Raw genomic sequence first — 20,662 nt, forward strand, 5'->3', positions numbered from 1 at the left:
GATAATACATACATATATGAATTCCTTCTTCATGAATTAACTGTAAGCCAAAATCAGTAATGGCAGTATCAAGAGATTGTTAATAGTGTTTTACTAATATGCCATTTTCAGAGTGTGGTACCTTCTTTCGTCAGTTGCAGCTATATATCCTTTCAAGCCACATGGCAATGGCCCCATTATATGCCTCCTTTAAAATTATTCCTGCATATGTCTCTGCAGCTTTACTGTATGGTTAAATGACGATGGCATCCTCTTGGGTAAAATATTCCAGAGGTAAAATAGTCCCCCATTCGGATCTCCGGGCGGGGACTACTCAGGAGGACGTCGTTATCAGGAGAAAGAAAACTGGCGTTCTACGGATCGGAGCATGGAATGTCAGATCCCTTAATCGGGCAGGTAGGTTAGAGAATTTAAAAAGGGAAATGGATAGGTTAAAGTTAGATATAGTGGGAATTGGTGAAGTTTGGTGGCAGGAGGAACAAGACTTTTGGTCAGGTGAATACAGGGTTATAAATACAAAATCAAATAGGGGTTGTGCAGGAGTAGGTTTAATAATGAATAAGAAAATAGGAGTGTGGGTAAGCTACTACAAACAGCATAGTGAACGCATTATTGTAGCCAAGATAGACACGAAGTCCACGCCTACTACAGTAGTACAAGTTTATATGCCAACTAGCTCTGCAGATGATGAAGAAATTGATGAAATGTATGATGAATAAAAGAAATTATTCAGGTAGTGAAGGGAGATGAAAATTTTATGGTCATGGGTGACTGGAATTCGAGAGTAGGAAAAGGAAGAGAACGAAACATAGTAGGTGAATACGGATTGGGGCTAAGAAATGAAAGGGGAAGCTGCTTGGTAGAATTTTGCACAGAGCATAACTTAATCATAGCTAACACTTGGTTCAAGAATCACAAAAGAAGGTTGTATACACGGAAGAATCCTGGAGATACTAGAAGAGATCAGATAGATTATATAATGGTAAGACAGAGATTTAGTAACCAGGTTTTAAATTGTAAGACATTTCCAGTGGCAGATGTGGACTCTGACCACAATCTATTGGTTATGAACTGTAGATTAAAACTGAAGAAGCTGCAAAAGGGTGGCAATTTAAGGAGATGGGACCTGGATAAACTGACTAAACCAGAGGTTGTACAGAGTTTCAGGGAGAGCATAAGGGAACAATTGACAGGAATGGGGGAAAGAAATACAGTAGAAGACGAATGGGTAGCTTTGAGGGATGAAGTAGTGAAGGCAGCAGAGGATTAAGTAGGTAAAAAGATGAGGGCTAGTATAAATCTTTGAATTTAATTGATGAAAGGAGAAAATATAAAAATGCAGTAAATGAAGCAGGCAAAAATGAGATCAACAGGAAGCGCAAAATGGCTAAGCAAGGATGGCTAGAGCCGGCCGCGGTGGTCTCGCGGTTCTAGGCGCGCAGTCCGGAACCGTGCGACTGCTACGGTCGCAGGTTCGAATCCTGCCTCGGGCATGGATGTGTGTGATGTCCTTAGGTTAGTTAGGTGTAAGTAGTTCTAAGTTCTAGGGGACTGATGACCACAGCAGTTGAGTCCCATAGTGCTCAGAGCCATTTTTGAAGGATGGCTAGAGGGCAAATGTAAGGATGTAGAGGCTTATCTCACTAGGTGTAAAACAGATACTGCCTACAGGAAGATTAAAGAGACCTTTGGAGAAAAGAGAACCACTTGTATGAATATCAAGAGCTCAGATGGAAACGCAGTTCTAAGCAAAGATAAGAAAGCAGAGAGGTGGAAGGAGTATATAGAGGGTCTATACAAGGGTGATGTACTTGAGGACAGTATTATGGAAATGGAAGAGAATGTAGATGAAGATGAAATGGGAGATACAATACTGCATGAAGAGTTTGACAGAGCACTGAAAGACCTGAGTCAAAACAAGGCCCCGGAAGTAGACAACATTCCATTAGAACTACTGATGGCCTTGGGAGAGCCAGTCCTGACAAGCCAGTCCTGACAAAGTTCTACCATTTGGTGAGCAAGATGTATGGGACAGGCAAAATACCCTCAGACTTCAAGAAGAATATAATAATTCCAACCCCAAAGAAAGCAGGTGTCGGCAGATGTGAAAATTACTGAACAATCAGTTTAATAAGTCACAGCTGCAAAATACTAACACGAATTCTTTACAGACGAATGTAAAAACTGGTAGAAACCAACCTCGGGGAAGATCACTTCGGATTCCGTAGTAATATTGGAACACGTGAGGCAATACTGACCTTATGACTTATCTTAGAAGGAAGATTAAGGAAAGGCAAACCTATGTTTCTAGCATTTGTAGACTTAGAGAAAGCTTTTGACAATGTTGACTGGAATACTCTCTTTCAAATTCTGAAGGTGTCAGGGGTAAAATACAGGGAGCGATAGGCTATTTACAATTTGTACAGAAACCAGATGGCAATTATAAGAGTCGAGGGGCATGAAGGGGAAGCAGTGGTTGGGAAGGAAGTGAGACAGGGCTGTAGCCTCTCCCTGATGTTATTGGGTTGGGTTGTTTGGGGGAAGAGACCAAACAGCGAGGTCATCGGTCTCATCAGATTAGGAAAGGATGGGGAAGGAAATCGGCCGTGCCATTTCAAAGGAACCATCCCAGCATTTGCCTGGAGTGATTTTAGGGAAATCACGGAAAGCCTAAATCAGGAGGCCGGACGTGGGATTGTACCGTCGTCCTCCCGAATGTGAGTTCAGTGTCCCAATGTTATTCAATCTGTATATTGAGCAAGCAGTAAAGGAAACAAAAGAAAAATTCAGAGTAGGTATTAAAATCCATGTAGAAGAAATAAAAACTTTGAGGTTCACCGATGACATTATAATTCTGTCAGAGACAGCAAAGGACTTGGAAGAGCAGTTGAATGAAATGGACAGTGTCTCGAAACAAGGATATAAGATGAACATCAACAAAAGCAAAACGAGGATAATGGAATGTAGTCAAATTAAATCAGGTGATGGTGAAGGAATTAGATTAGGAAATGAGACACTTAAAGTAGTAAAGGAGTTTTGCTGTTTGGGGAGCAAAATAACTAATGATGGACGAAGTAGAGAGGATATAAATGTAGACTGGCAATGGCAAGGAAAGAGTTTCTGAAGAAGAGAATTTTGTTAACATCGAGTATAGATTTAAGTGTCAGGAAGTCGTTTCTGAAAGTATTTGTATGGAGTGTAGCCATGTATGGAAGTGAAACATGTACGATAAATACTTTGAACAAGAAGAGAATAGAAGCTTTCTATATGTGGTGCTACAGAAGAATGCTGAAGATTATATGGGTAGATCACATAACTAATGAGGAGGTATTGAATAGAATTGGGGAGAAGAGGAGTTTGTGGCACAACTTGACAAGAAGGAGGGACCAATTGGTAGGACATGTTCTGAGGCATCAAAGGATCACAAATTTAGCATTGGCGGGCACTGTGGAGGGTAAATTTTAAGCAAATATCCAGCAAAGTTTAACTTCTTGAACTGATGAAATACCAGGACCACAGAAATCAAAGGCCTCAAATGGCACATCTGATATCTGAAGGCAATGACTTGTTATCGGGCCCACTTCAAACAAACAGTCAGAGAATGTGTCCAATGGGCAGCCAAATAAGAGAAATGTGGAAACCAACAAAGTTCCCTGTCTAGTGTGAGACCTAAAACCTTTGTTGACTCCATGAAGGGGAGAACAACAGGACTGAGTTGTAAGGATGGTGGAAGGAATGCTTTATATCACCAAAAGTTGATGCAAACCGTCTTCTCTTCAGAGAACCGGAAGCCATTAGCTGCACTCCATGAATATAGGCTGTCAAGACAACGCTGAAGGCAGCGCTCCAGGAGGCATGTTCTCTGGGCACTGCAGTAGATTGCGAAGTCATCGATGAATAGAGAGCCGGAGACGTTAGGTGGAATGCAATCCATAACGGGATTGATCGCTATGGCAAAAAGGGCTATGCTCAAAATGGAGCCCTGAGGCACTCCATTCTCCTGGAGGAAGACGGACAATACGGAACCCTCACGTAGCCTAAACATTCGATCTGTTAAAAATGAATCAATAAAAAGGGGCAGGTGACCACGTAGGCCCCACCTGTGCATAGTGCGGAGGATACCTCCTCTCCAACAGGTATCATAAGCCTTCTCCAAATCGAAGAACACAGCTACCGTTTGGCGCTTTCGCAAAAAGTTGTTCATGATGAACGTCGACAAGGTGACAAGGTGGTCAACAGCGGAGCGGCGTTGACGAAAGCTGCATTGAACATTAGTAAGTAGTTGTCGAGATTCAAGAATCCAAACCAACCGAGCGTTAACCATGCGCTCCATCACCTTACAGACACAGCTTGTAAGAGAAATGGGGCAGTAACTAGAAGGAAGGTGTCTATCCTTCCCGGGTTTGGGTATGGGAACGACGGCCTCACGCCAATGCGTGGGGACCTGACCTTTGGTCCAGACGCAGTTATAGGTACGAAGAAGAAAGCATTTGCCTACCTGAGAAAGGTGTGTCGGCATCTGAACGTGAATGGCATCTAGCCCTGGTGCAGAGGACTGGGACAGTGCAAGTGCACGTTCGAGTTACCGCATGGTAAAGGGGGTACTATAATCTTCCAGATTCAGCAAGTGGAAGGAAGGTCGCCGAGCTTCTTCTGCCTCTTTTCTGGGAAGGAAGGCAGGGTGGTAATGGGCGGAGCTTGAAACCTCCGCAAAAAAACGGCCGAAGGCGTTGGAGACATCCACAGGGTCTACAAGTACCTCATTACCTGAAGTCAGGCCAGGTATCGAGGAGTGGGCCTTAATGCCTCACAGCCGGCGCAGGCCACTCCAGACGACAGAAGAGGGAGTGAAACTGTTAAAGGAGCTTGTGAAAGAGGCCCAACAAGCTTTTTTGCCGTCTTTGATGACTCGACGACATTGCGCTTAGAGTCGTTTGTAATTAATACAATTCGCCAATGTAGGATGGCGGCAAAAAGTGTGTAAAGCAGGTCGTCGAGCACAGATAGCATCTCTGCAAGCCTCATTCCACCAGGGGACTGAAACGTGATGTGAAGAAGAGGTAGTACGAGGAATGGAACGTTTGGCAGCGTTGATGATAACAGCCGTGAGGTATTCGACCTGACTGGCACAGCTGAGAAAATCTTGGTCTGGAAAGGTCGCCAGGAAGGAGTAAAGTCCCTAGTCAGCTTTTCGTATGTTCCAGCTCGAGGGAAGTGGGGATGGGGTGTGGTGCAGGAGACGAACGACACAGGGGAAATGGTCGCTTGAATAGTTGTCAGAAAGGACATACCACTCGAACCAATGGGCAAGATTGGTAGAACATATCGAGAGGTCCAAGTGGGAGTAGGTATGAGTAGAGTCCGAGAGGAAAGTCGGAGCGCCAGTATTGAGGCAGACAAGATTGAGATGGTTGAAAACATCCACCAAGAGGGAGCCTCTCTGACAGAATACAGGAGAACCCCAAAGGGGATGATGGGCATTGAAGTCACCAAACGATAAAAACGGCGGAGGAAGCTGAGCAAACAGGTGCATCATGTCAGCCTGACTAACTGCGGATGCCGATGGAGTGTAGACAGTACAAACAGAAAAAGTAAAGGCACAAAGAGTAATACGGACAGCTATTGCTTGGAGTGGGTTGGTCAATAGGATGGGATGGTAATAGACATCGTCCCAAACGAGCAACATGACCCCACCATGAGCTGGAATACCGTCCACAGGGGTTAGGTCAGATCGCTCGGAGGTATAGTGGGTAAAAGCAATACGGTCAGTTGGGCGTAACTTCATTTCCTGGAGACCTATGACGAGTGGACAGTGCAGGCGGAGGAGCAGTTTTAATTCCTCCCAATTAGATCGAATACCTCTTATGTTCCAATGTAACAGAGCCACCGCGAGTCAGAGAAAGGGGGAATGAAACGGGGGAGAGCCGGTCACCTCGATGGCCGCAGAGGGCCAGGTTTCGAGGGAACATCACTACAACCGTCGGGAGGCAGATCCTGTTCCATCGAGTCGTCGCCAGCTGCAGCCACATTATTGGGTTGCACAGGACGGGCAGCGTTGTCTGCTGGCAACAGGCCTGCTAAGCGCCTGGCAGCCGAGCATCCCGGCGAAACTGAAGACGGCTGGGAGCAGCGACTGTCAGATAGAGCATCAGATGAAATGTGCCGGGGTGGAGAGGGGGATAAAGACTTCTTCTTGGAGGCCTTCTTGGAAGACTGATGAGTCACAGGGATGGTGAGCTGTGGGGGCTGGACCTGAAGAAAGTCCTCACGCTCGGGGTCCTTTTTTGAATGCCGGCCTCGGAAGCTGGGGTCCGTAATGTTTCCCCGATGGACGCCTGAGAAGAGGATCGCTTCTCAGGACGACGACGACGACGACGACGAGGATGAGGAGGAGGATGAGGATGAGGATGAGGATGAGGATGAGGAGTAAGAGTGGCCCCTGGGGCAGAGGGGGCAGGGGCCGCGAGGGAGGAGGATTTGGAAGGGAGGGATGTGGGAGGCGGAGGCATAGACCCCGGATGGGGTGAGGAGGTGGAGGGGGGACAGGATAGGGGTGAGGATACTGCAGAAGGAGTGGACACGACTGAAGCAAACGACGTTGTCAACATCACGGGATGGAGGCAGTCATATTTCTTCCTGGCCTCAGAGTAAGACAGACGGTCCAAGGTTTTCAATTCTTGTATGTTCTTCTCCTTCTGATAGGCGGGGCAGTTGAAAGATCTAGGCGAGTGGAGGCCAGGACAATTGACGCACTGAGGTGGTGGGGTGCATGTATGTCCCTCGTGAAGACGATGTCCACAATCGCCACAAAGGGGCTCAGCTTCACACCGGGACAACATGTGCCTGAAGCGCAAACATCGAAAGCATCGCATAGGAGGTGGGACGTAAGGTCGAACATCGCACTGGTAGCACATCACCTTTACCTTCTCTGGACAACATCTCCCTCGAAGGTGAGAATAAAGGCCCCAGTGTCGACGCAATGATCTTTGGGGCCGAGCTAGACTCGCCAGATGAAATGCATGCCACGGCGCTCCAGGTTGGCCCTGAGCTCCTCATCAGATTGCAGCAGGAGGTCCCGATGGAAAATAATCCCCTGCATCCTATTGAGCTCCAGATGTGGGACAATGGACACAGGGATATCCCCTAGTTGGTCGCATGCCTGGAGCGCCGCCGATTGTGTAGCGGAGGTGGTCTTTATGAGAATGGACCCCGAACGAATTTTATTAAGAGCATCAATTTCTCCGAAGATATCCTTGATATGCTGTACAAAGAACATGGGGTTGGAGGTGGCGAACATCCCCCATTGGTCCGAGAACAGACTAAATAGCGGGGGAAGTATTTAGCCCCAAGCCGGCGGGCCTGTCCTTCCTCCCAGGGAGTGGCCAAGGGGGGAAAGGCAAAAGGACCAGAACCAGAGACAGAACCTTTCCTCTTAGAAGACGCGGCCGCAGAGCGCCCCGATTCATGTTGACGTTTCATCTGCGAAACGTCGGCCCCAATACCATGCACTCTGACCAGGGGCTCTCCCCACAGGCACCACCCAGCCTCAGCAAGGGCCACCTGGCAGGATGACCATTGCCGGGAGTCCTGATGCCCCAGGTAGACGGGCATCTACTCCTTGTCTTACGTGGGGAGGGTGCAGCTCAGGTACCGGCAGTGCGATCCCTGTGTTGTCAGGGGGCTACAACCTAGAGGGTACATGACGACCCCACCACAATGGGCTAGCTACTGTGCTGGATCTCGGGTGCCATGGAAAGTCCATCACGATTGAAGGTGCAGATGGGGACACACTACGGGCGTAACCTGTGCAACCCATCAGGTGTTTAGGCCCAAATTGATGATCAGTGGGTGCAGTTACGACGCCGTTATGATGATGAGTGTCAAGGTCTTACTGCACTGAGGACCGGTGATACACCACGTAAGGTGTCCTTCCCCAAAAGGCTCATACTTCTGTAGAATTTTGAAAAATGGAGGTCAAACCCCAATGGGGACCATCACGATGAAGGCCGAAATGGTTGAGACTCCTTTTGGTCGCCTCTTACGACAGGTAGGAATTCCTCAGGCCTATTCTTACCCCGGACCCACAGGGGGGCTCTTCCCTGATGACAGCAATATTATAGTCACTGAGAAAGCAAGAGAACTCCTTGCTGAGAAAGCAAATGAAACTCTCAAGGAAGTTTGTGATTGGTCAATAAGCAATAAGGTGACATTGAACATGAAGAAAACTAATGTCATGAATTTCAGTTTGGAGAGGAGAAAAGACCATGTTAAATTAAATGTAGATTTTACCTCTATAGGCTGTGTAACAAGTGCAAAATTTTTAGGAATGGTTATTTATTCTCAGTTGTAGTGGTGTGAACACACAAAGGTACTTGCAAACAAAATGTCATCAGCATGTTATGGCCTTAGAATCCTATCATCACTGTGTAACATGCAGTGCCTTTTAGTTACATATTATTCATATGTACACTCAATTCTTAGCTATGACATTCTTTATTGGGGAACAAATGCACAAAATATGAACACAATTTTCAAACCCCAGAAAAGAACCATAAGAATAATAACCAAAAATAGTAGTCAATCACATTGTGAAGATCTGTTCAGAACATTGGGGATTTTAACTGCTCCATGTGAATACATTTAGCAGTCAGTTGTACACATCAAAAATAACATTTGTAATTACTGCACAAAGAGCTCTGTCCATGACCATCCAACAAGAGATAGACTCAACTTACATTTACCAAGAAAAAATAAACATAAAACTCAAAACAGCACTTTCTACCCAAGAATAAAACTGTACAATAAATTACCAAAAGAGATTAAAGAATTTGCAAAAATACAGCTGAAAAGTACCTGTTATGCAATACATTTTATACATTCAAGGATTACTTAGCTAAAACAGGGTATGGGTTTGACAAAAAATGTTATATAAATAAATAATAAAGAACAAAAACACTGTTACAAAGGGGGGACTGATGACCTTCGCTGTTTAGTCCCCCTCAAACATACCATCAACCACCACCACTGTTACAAAGGAGCACGAGGATGTAAAGCGCAACTGATAATAGATGCAGAGGTGACATATCAAGCTGAAACTAAACAAAGGTCACTACACTACACATACATTGATTACCAAAACGCTTTTGATAGTGCACCCCACTCATGGTTACTACAAATATTGGAAATATACAAAGTAGATCCTAAATTGATACAGTTACTAAACATAGAAATGAAAAATTGGAAAACCACACTTATTATCCAAACAAATTCAAATAATGTCACATCACAGCCAATACAGATTAAGTGTGGAATATACCAAGGAGATTCATTAAGTCCTTTCTGGTTCTGCCTTGCTCTGGACCCACTATCCAACATGCTAAATAATACGAGTTATGGATACAATATTACTGGAACATACCAACACAAAATCACACATTTGCTGTACATGGATGATCTAAAACTACTGGCAGCAACAAATCAACAACTCAACCAATTACTAAAGATAACAGAAGTATTCAGCAATGATATAAATATGGCTTTTTGGAACAGACAAATGTAAGAAAAAAATAGCATAGTCAAGGGAAAACACACTGTACAAGAAGATTACATATTGGATAACCACAGCAACTGCATAGAAGTAATGGAAAAAACAGATGCCTATAAATATCTAGGATACAGACAAAAAATAGGAATGGATAATACAAATATTAAAGAAGAACTGAAAGAAAAATATAGACAAAGACTAACAAAAATACTGAAAACAGAATTGACAGCAAGAAACAAGACAAAAGCTATAAGTACTTATGCTATACCAATATTGACCTACTCATTTGGAATAGCGAAATGGAGTAACACAGACCTAGAAGCACTCAATACACTTACACGATCACAATGCCACAAATATAGAATACATCACATACATTCAGCAACAGAAAGATTCACATTAAGCAGAAAGGAATGAGGAAGGGGATTTATCGACATAAAAAACTTACATTATGGACAGGTAGATAATTTAAGAAAATTCTTTATAGAACGAGCAGAAACTAGCAAAATACACAAAGCAGTCAGTCATATGAATACATCGGCTACACCACTGCTATTTCATAACCACTTCTACAACCCTTTAGATCACATATCAACAGATAAAAAGAAAGTAAATTGGAAAAAGAAAACACTACATGGCAAGCACCCGTATCATCTAACACAGCCACACATTGATCAAGATGCATACAACACATGGCTAAGAAAAGGCAATATACACAGTGAGATGGAACGATTCATGATTGCAATACAGGATCAAACAATAAACACCAGATATTACAGCAAGCATATTATTAAAGATCCCAATACCACAACAGATAAATTCAGACTTCGCAAACAACAAATAGAAACAGTAGATCTCATCACAAGTGGATGTACAATACGAGCATATACAGAATACCCTAGAAGACATGACAATGTAGCACAAATAATATATCAACAAGTTGCCATACAACTTAAACTAATAAAACAACACATTCCCACATACAAGTATGCACCACAAAATGTACTAGAGTTCCATTAAATTTTTGGTGTTTGATGATGCTGGTGTTGAGAACTTGTTCAGGATGGACACATTTCAAGCATTTAAGTTTTCTATCACTGGCACAGTTCACCTTATATCCAATCAGGTACAGTGTTCTCTATTGGCAAAACTGTGTGAGGAGTTTTTAAGCTTGTTTTTGGAAGGTGTAGCATGTGCTGAGAATTTTTCTGCTCAATTTTTGTTAAAATTCATGTATCTGCCTCATTTTTGTCATGCGCGTCCTATTCCTGTTGCCCTGAAAGATCAAGCGAATGCAGAATTGGATAGAATTCAATCTCTTGGGTTGGTGCAATGTGTTATAGATAGTGAATGATCATCTCTGCTGACTGTAGTTCAGTAGCTGTCAGGGAAACTTCACCTCTGTGGCGACTTCAGTACTACTGTCAATGCACAGTCGATTGTGGATACATATGCTCTCCCATGCAAGGAGGAACCGTTGTCAAAAATATTGGGTGACCAGTACTTTTCTAAAATTGATTTGTCTAAAGCATATCTGCTGGTTACTGTGGACAAAGTGTCTTGGTGAGTTCTGGTTTTGAATACTCCTTTTGGTTTATATCAATATTTGCACCCTCCTATTGGTGTGGCTAGCATTCCTGCTATTTTCCAAGAATTTTTAGAGGAATTGACTAAGCCTGTCCCAGTTTGCATTAATTATCTGGATGATGATGTCATGAGCTGCTCTGCAGCGCTGCCTGGTTTGGCTGAGTGGTTCTGGGCACTTCAGTCTGGAACCGCGCGACCGCTACGGTCGCAGGTTCGAATCCTTCCTTGGGCATGGATGTGTGTGATGTCCTTAGGTTGGTTAGGTTTAAGTAGTTCTAAGTTCTAGGGTACTGATGACCTCAGATGTTAAGTCCCATAGTGCTCAGAGCCATTTGAAGCATTTTTTTGTTCTGCAGCTGATCACTTGAAAAATTTGCACATTTAGTTTTACCTCTTATGGTGTAACCTCACGAAATCTGAGTTTCTTTCAACTTTCTGTTTATTTGTGGTTCGAGATCTCCCTGTTTGGTGTTCACCCTCTGCTGGACCCCACCACCACTGTTACATCTATCATCTATGCCTCACTCCACATCTATCACAGCTGAAATCATGGTGGATTAGAAACAGGTAGATACCAAACACCTGACTTGCCGCATTTTTGTGGAGGTCGTGTCCATTTATCTGGGAGGATGGTTGGTTGGTTGATTGGGGTTGAAGGGACCAAACAGCAAGGTCATCAGTCCCTTGTTTCAAATGTAGTCCATTCCGATAGTGTGACATCTCAGAAAAGTCAGAACGATAAAAGGGAAAAGCTAAAAAATGTAAAAGTGCAGTCACGTTGTCAATGGTAAAAACAGCAAGTCAGCAAGAGAGCAAACCCAACGCTATGCTAGAGACAGGAAATATCCCACCTCTGAAGCAATAGAGGCAAGCCCACCTGCGACTTAAAAGTGTGCAACTGCTAGAATGTAGAAGTGCGTATGGGAAAAGGAGACTAACCAATCCTAAACAGTGATAAAAACAGAGTAAAAGGGGAAGAAAAGAGGATCTCGACCAGGGAGGGGAGTCGGGAATCTCCAAACACAGCTTATAGTGGGAGATATCCCAACTCACTGCCCTGCCCCAACACCAGAGAGAGATTAAAAACCTTAAAACTGAGAATAAAAACCACTTTCCCAGAGGAAACCGAGAACCAGTTCGACCATCCAGGAATCGTCAGCCAACATCAAAGGTAAAGTGCAGATGAGTCTGTACTTAGCACGCAGAGCCAGAAGAAGGGGGCATTCAACCAAAATGTGGGCTACTGACTGGAAGGCTCCACAACCACAAAGTGGGGGTGGCTCATCACGCAAAAGAAAACCGTGGGTCAGCCTTGTATGGCCAATGCGGAGATGACACAGTGTGGTCGAGTCCTTTCGGGAGAGGTGAAAGGAAGAATGCCATGGGCCTGGTGTCACCTTAATCGCATGAAGTTTATTAGACAGGGATGTAGCCTCCCAAGAATTGCCCCTTATTGTGCGAAGTGGGATTTGATTTGAAGCCATAAATCCGCTACAGGAGGGGTTACAGAAAATGGGGGGTAAGTGATTGCTCCCCCAGCCAAACGATCAGCAAGCTCATTACCTGGGATACCCACATGGCCAGGGACCCAAAGGAAGTCAACGGAACAAGCAGCACGGCGAATATCAGCGAGATGGTCATGGATGGCAGAGACCAAGGGATGGCCCGAAAATCACGGGCCAATAGACAGAAGGGCACTCATTGAGTCCATACATAACAAAATGCAGTTGTGTTGGGACTGTTTGTTGGCACTGTTTAATAAAGGTAAGGGCCTGGGAAATTGCCATCAATTCCGCAGTAAACACCCCACATGTAGGTGGCAGCAGATGATTTTCCATTCCAACAGAGGACGTGAAGGCATATCCGACATGATCAGCAGATTTAGAGCCATCGGTGTAAAAAACAGCAGCATCCCGAAACTCCCATAAAATGGAATCTTTCGGACCTTGGTGAAGATCCATCTGAATTCGGGGCTGAGGAACTAACCAAGCAGGGGTGGAGGTGGGTGGAGGGAGCGTGGAAGACAGGACAAAGAAGGAAGCTGAAAATCACGGTGAAGAGACGCAAAGCAGAGCCCAACCGGTAAACCTGTCCAAGGGCAGGAATCAGGTGGGTGGCGTCCATGGTTTTGGAACAGGACAGAATAGCAAGTATGGGAGAGGAACGGACAGCGATTGCATAAGACACCAGAAGCTGGGACCGCCGAACAGAAAGGGTGGGTATCCCTGCTTCAACCAGGAGACTATCAACAGGACTACTAGGGAAGACACCGGTTGCCAAATGGATACCATGATGGTGGACTGGATCCAGCACATGCAGTGTGGAAGGAGCAGCCGAGCCATAAACTTGGCAACCATAGTCCAAGCGAGACAGAACTGAAGCACGATAAAGGCAAAGAAGGAGGGAGCGGTCCACACCCCAAGAGGTGCGGGCAAGGAAGCGAAGAACATTGAGTTTACGGAAACATCCTACCTTCAGAAGTCTGATATGGGGCAGCCAAGTGAGCTTGTTGTCGAAAAGAAGACCCAGGAAACGAAACTGTGGGACCACAGGCAATTGTTGTGCATCAAGATAGAGCTCTGGATCAGGCTGGATCATAGTACGGTGACAGAAGTGGACCACCCACAATTTTAAAGGAGAGAATTGAAACCCGTGTGAGAGGGACCATACAGAGGCACACCGTATAGCTCCCTGGAGCTGCCGCTCTGCAGAGGCCATCAAAAAGGAACTAACCCAGATGCAGAAATCATCCACATACAGAGCAGGAGTGACCAAAGGACCGACAAAGGCCACAAAGGCCGTGTAATGAGAAGAAGAAAGTGTGGAAAGAAATTCCCATTCAGTAAAAGGTTTGTTTTAAGATTCTGACTGACAAGGGGTAAAACATAAGGCGGAAGATTCGGCCAGCTGTTTCCGGTGAAGGAAAGAAGCTGGATAGGAGGCTGATGCTGATGCAAAATGGGTCACAAGATGTTCTGCAACAATCAACAGGTCCGTACAAAGGTGAAGGCCTGGGAGGGTGGACTGCCGATGGCAACCTTGGAGAGAGTGAAGTGTAGCCCATACCCGTGACATACGGACAGTAGAACCGAGGGAAGAAACAAAGCGCTCCCAACATATTCATTTGCTCCGTTTGATTAAATAACGGGCTTTACTGCGACGGCGTTTAAAGGTAATATGGTTGGCAATGGATGGGTGTCTCTTAAGGTGTTGCAAAGCTCGACAACGATCATGGATGGCAATGGCAATAGCCGTACTCCACCATGGGACTTGCCGGCGACGAAATGGTCCAGATGAGCGCAATACAGCAACGCTAGCAGACGTCATCAATACAACCCGACAAAGAGGGAGAAAACATGACCTGTGCAGTATATAGAGGCCAATCGGTGCATTGGAAAGACCAACGAGGTAATCTGTCCGTTGGGGAGCGGGAAGGGAGCAAGAGAATCAACGGGGAATGGTCACTATCACAAAGGTCGTCGTGTGGCGACCAGTGTAATGAAGGGAGGAGGGTGGGAGAAGAAAGAGAAAGATCAATGGCAGAAAAGTTACCATGACCAGCAAGAAATGAGTAGGGGAGCCATCATTAAGAAGGCAGAAGTCGAGTTCTGTAATAAACTGGTCTGTGAGAAGACCTCGTCAAGATGGAAAAGCACTGTCCCACAAGGAATGATGAGCATTAAAATCCCTGGGAAGGAGGAAGGGAGGAGGAAGTTGCTGAAGAAGGGTAGTTACGGCAGCAGGTGTAAGAGTGCTGTCAGGAGGGAGATAAAGATTGTGAACCGTGACCTCAGAGTCCATGTGGAACCTAACAGAAACCGCTTCCAATGTAGTTTGAAGAGGAAGTCACGTGCTAGCAACATTTGTACGGATCAATGTACAAACGCCACCAGAAGCTCGCAGGTGTCAGACCTGATATCGACAGAAAACACTGAACCCACAGAGGGTCGGTGAATGATTATCAGTAAAATGAGATTCCTGTAGAACTACACAAGCTGCACAGTAAGACGAAATAACTGATTTCAACTCTGTAAGGTGACGGTAATAACCATCAGAATTCCACTGGATAACCACAGAATGATGATTCAAATGGGGGTTGAACAGGCTAAAGCCAGTCATACCGCCGGGTCACCACCCATCACCGACAAGAAGGGGGCGACATCCATGAACAGCAGGTCAGAATCTGGTTGTGAAGCTGGGGATGGGACCTCTGGTGACACAAGAGGCTCCTTGTACCAGGACTTATGTTTCTTCTTCTTTTCTGTTTGAGATCGAGGAGGGCTGTGCGGCATAATGGAGTCAGCTGCAACAAGATTGGGAACATAAAGAGATCGGGTGACCTGGGGCCCAACAGACCACGGTTCTCGCGGTCGTCGCGTGGCAGTAGACCTTTGGCTTGGAAGGTGCCGGGAAGGGGCACCCCGGGAGGGGCGCCCTTGACTGGCAGACGCTGAAGAAGTGGCTTGGGAGGGGGAGCAGCGCTTGGAGGAGAAGGTGTGGGAGCCGCAGGGGAGGGGGGAGAAGAGCCGTCCGGGACTGGGGTAAGGAAGGGGGAGGAAGGGGTGAAAATGTAACTAAAGCATAACTAGACGTCATGGACACAGGGGAAGACATGCATACCTCTTACGAGCCTCAGTGTAGGTTAAACGATCAAGGGACTTATACTCCTGTGTCTTCTTTTCCTTCTTATAAACTGGGCAATCTGGTGAACGTGGAGAGTGATTGGCATGACAATTAACACACACAGGAGGGGGAACACAGGAACTCCTCTCATGGAGTGGACGTGCACAGTCACCACAGAGAGGGGCCCGTGAACAGAGGGAAGACTTAAAACACCTCATAGGAGGTGGGATATGCGGCATCACATCACATCGATAAAACATAATCTTTACTTTCTCAGGGAGGGAATCCCCCTTCAAAAGCCAGGATAAAGACGTCAGGATCAATGCGATTGTACTTCAGACCCTTCTGAACCCGCCGAACAAAGTGAACACCCCACCATCCAAGATTGTCCCGATGCTCCTCATCAGTTTGAAGGATGAGGCCCCTGTGAAAAATCACACATTGAACCATATTTAGAGACTGGTGGGGCGGGGGGGGGGGGGGGGGTGTAATTGACACAGGAATCAGGATTTGTGCCAAGATGGTTACATGCACGAAGGGCCACAGACCGGGCAGCTGAAGCAGTTTTGATCAACAACGAACCCCACCGCATCTTTCTCAGGGAGTCCACTTCACCAAAATTGTCTTCAATGTGTTCTGCAAAGAATAAAGGTTTGGTATTCGTGAAAGTATCCCCATCAGTCATGGTGCAAACCAGCATTACCGATGGAGGGCATTACAAACTTGTAAGTGATTTTCAGCCAGCTGTCCAAATACTTTTGATCACATAGTATACATGGATGCTAAATCAGCAATGCTCACACCACATTTGCGTTTTTCAATGATTTTATGTTTCATTTCTAAGGCCACTTTCTCTCTCTTATTGTCGTCTCCTAATGGCTTTATCTAAGGGACATTTGTATGAAAGTTATTAACGTTTGCACACAGAAAAACACCATGTGAACACAAATTTAGAAAAATGTATGATCATAATCTGCACTAAGATGGTAGCTGCAGACAATGAAAGGTGTTTATGTTGTTGAACGTTTCTCCTGCTATGCACAAAAGGCTGGTGACATCACACTAGCCATTGTCACTCATTATGTATAACATTACTCGTTAGTTGAGTCATTTTTTACCATTTGTTTTGCTCGTTATGCGAATTGCACATTATGAGCAGTGCTCGTTAAGTGAGGTTCCACGGTATAGCATTTGTATCCACCTGATTCCGACGAGAAAGAGATGTCCCCTGGCAAGTCCCACATCCCAGTTCATTCTCTTTAAATCCCATTACGTCCTGACAGCACCATTCTATTAGTTGGAAGACTGTCTATTCCTCCACCCATCACTGATTGGGCAGAGAGGTATCGCAACGAGAAAAATAGAACACTAACATGCAGAAGGAAATTCTCAACTATGCAGGGTATACATGGACGGTACAAAGAAATTCGGAAGCACTACACCTACAATTCATCGATATCGAATGACTGTCTATAAATATCCCCCTGTACATGTCCTAATCTTTATCATATTCCTATGATTACTACGCTAGATATACAACAGTGTAATAGTGTCAGATCGTCAGATCCTTTGTTAATGGCAAAGTCTCTCTTCTTCTCCCGTGTCCGACCATCCTGATTTAGGTTTTCCGTGATTTCCCCAAATCACTCCAGGCAAATGCCGGGATGGTTCCTCTGAAAGGGCGCGGCCGACTACCTTCCCCATCCTTCCCTAATCCGATAAGACCATTGACCACGCTGCCTGGTCTCCTTCCCCAAACAACCAACCAACCAATCTCTCTTCTTCTTCTTTTTCTTATTCTTCTCTCTCTCTCTCTCTCTCTCTTTCTCTCTCTCTCTCTCTCTCTCTCTCACACACACACACACACACACACACACACACACACACACAATTTGATTTTATAATATCCAATGAACTATTAAAACTTCACCAACGCCACCTGGTAGAGAACGGTGGTAAGGTTTCAACATGCCTCTCATTTCCAATATGTCGAAAACAAATACTTTCTGCATGCTGACATATCTGGAGATCCTATTAAATATGTAGGTATTGGCACACTGAAGCAGGTGGCCAGTGGTTAAAGTTGCTTGCACAGAGCAGTGCAAAGTTTTTTCGTCTGTGCTGGAGGAAGCACCATATCCTACAGACCATCAGTCACAATAGAGGGTTCCTGTGTTGATGTTTCATAAGCAGTTTGATACATTGATTTTTTTTTAATGCATTGAAACAGTGTGTGGCTACAGCTTTGTACACCACCATACATTTTGGTTTTCTACCTTGACTTTGAGGTCTGTGTCAGGTGCTAAACTGACATTAACACTTTTCAATCCCTGAGCTCTCACAGAAACTTGGACATACCATGGCATAAACTAAACTGCTGCCAAAACACACAGGATGGTTGAAATAAAAGACAGAGGTGGTGTTTCTTATTGACGAAAATGTGGATGAGACTGCAACATATGGAAACTGGTAAATTTTGCAGTAATGTAGAGCATTTCCAAACAGATATCTAAAGGTGATGACGTCTGCATTTAAACTCATGTTCCACAGTGATGTGGTAGCAGATGTCTCAGTGTTCCATTTTTTAAGAGTCCACAAGCATTGATTCCGCATACTGGTGGTGCTTATTGCACTCACATGTGGGATTACTGTTTTGGTGGCCTCGGTAGTCGTCATCATGATCTCTGAATCTTTGGACACTGAGTCTTTCATTTTTATGGCTTACAATGCATAACCACATGTGGAACGTGGGGGTTTTCTGTAGGACTTAAACCCATAGAGCATGGATAGTATGCAGAATCAGTTGTCAATTACACTGGTGGAGGAATGGAATGATTTTTGTACACCCAGGCGATCATGTAAGTACCCTTATTCCTTCACATTTCTGTCGCATTTACCTCAGTTTTACGTATTTTCCATTAATTTTCGTAATTTTGCCAGGTTTCCCATAAGGCAATTTTCCCAATTACTCGACTTCCAGACCACCACTCTCGACGACCTGTCAATACAACAAAGAGTTTCATTGTGTCAATCTCGTTATGCTATCAGCCAATGACACTGCAGCATGAGTCTCATTTTCTGTATCACTGCTAAACCATACCCTCCATTACTTTGCGAGTGCTATATACATGTGGACATATCGCAAACCCTGTTACACTTCCTACATGACATGAGACAAATACTGTTCTTTAATGTGGGAAATAGTCATTAGCAGAGAGAATGTGCAAAAGCTACTTTCCTTAGCCAAAACACTGCATACATTCTGTAAGATTTTATTGCAATTGCCTATGTCCCTTGCATTCATAGACTAAAGTCTGAGATTGAAAGATCACCTTTGATAACTACCATCCCAACAAAAGAATCATATTCATAGCAGCACTCTGACCTCTATATCAAAATGAGCTGCCCCTTGATTGAACCTGTCAACTAATGATCCTGAGAAAAAACTCTAGACGCTCTCTCTATGCACCTTGTAACTGTCCCTTGGCCTTTAACCAACCTTCCCTGCGCACATTGTCGCCGACTTAATTTGGAACTGACCTGAAGTATGAGCGCACTATACCCACTACATTCGATACCTTGTTAAAGAACGGGATGAACTGAGTTCCATGTAATCAATATATTTCGATATTGTGCTTTCAGAAAGAGCATAACACGACTTCCAAACTTGCACAACCAACTGATACTAGCGATACAGACCAGTATGCACATTCCACTACTGTAGCTGCTGTTCTGTGAAGACTGTTTGATACCAATCTTACATCACTCATCCAATTACACACGATCTCTCTAGATGCATCCATGCTGAGGACGTTAGCGCTCTTTACTTGTGTGAAGCGAATAAGAGCCTGATACATTTGAGACTGTTGCGGTGATATAACAGATGATTAAGAAGAAGAAACGTATGGTTTATGCATGATGGAACTCCAGGAGGAAGGAGTTTAAAAAATTGTACATAAATCACTTGTGCTAGCAATTCTGTAGTATTGGAAAAAGATAAATTGTCGCAGAACATGAACATACACTCATAAGACTACACGATTCAACACTTAAACATGCTATAATGTAAAAGCAGTGTGGTTTCCAGTATGTTAGTTACATGGAATGCGATGCTATTAATACTCCAATGGAGTAAATATATGTCCAACACCTGACATATATTCACCCTCTAAGATTTCTATCCTACTTACTATGGTGAGAAGCTTTATGATGATAAAACTACTACCTTCTACACAAAGAGGAAAAAATAGATTCTTTGTGAAACATGCACTATATAGCTTTCTGGAGGTGTACAGCACACACTGTTCATGTCCAAATATGGTTCAAAAATTATTCTACGCTCGCATCAGTCATATAAAATGACTGTCAGCAATGGAAAATTCATGAAACTACCACATCTTATGAGGAAAAAGACAAATGCATAGCAGTGGTGTTTGACATGTCAGACTACACCAATGCTGCACTATCTATGAGAACAGAACACAATCTCTTCCAAACACAATAACTGTGAAGCAAATGTGTACGCAGGGATTACAGTACCTCACAAAGCCCTGCCTCAATTTATGTTCAAGATGTGGCAGGGGAATGGAGTACTTTGCATACATCTTCATTTGTTTAGAGGAGGATGCTGAAATAGGTTTTCCATCGGTTTGGTAGACATGGTTCATCGCACATGCGTTGGAAGTGCTCCGCTGGCTGTGGTATGGAGGGGTTTCCTGTTAATGATCGCAGGTACATAGCTCTCTAAATCACATGTAGAACATACAATTATATATGAGTTGAATGAAAGTTATACCACACAACTGATACACTATGAGAAAACATCAGAAAAAAATGGTTGAAAGTGCAATACATGACCTGCCACAACTTCTCGCTGTCTCTAGAATGCATCATCAGTCTACCATTAAA

At 44.5% G+C, this 20,662-nt stretch overlaps 1 protein-coding gene across 1 annotated transcript in view; it reads right to left on the bottom strand.

The window, feature by feature from the left end:
• LOC124555910 (unconventional myosin-Va-like) overlaps window positions 1-18,430 on the bottom strand; it is a 61,678-nt gene extending 43,248 nt beyond the window's left edge. The window contains exon 1 of the mRNA XM_047129967.1: window positions 18,392-18,430. Coding sequence (XP_046985923.1) covers window positions 18,392-18,430 — 39 coding nt within the window. The remainder of the gene's footprint in view (window positions 1-18,391) is intronic.
• Window positions 18,431-20,662: the final 2,232 nt, after the last annotated feature.

Source organism: Schistocerca americana, chromosome X (assembly GCF_021461395.2).
Source record: "Schistocerca americana isolate TAMUIC-IGC-003095 chromosome X, iqSchAmer2.1, whole genome shotgun sequence".
NCBI lineage: Eukaryota > Metazoa > Arthropoda > Insecta > Orthoptera > Acrididae > Schistocerca > Schistocerca americana.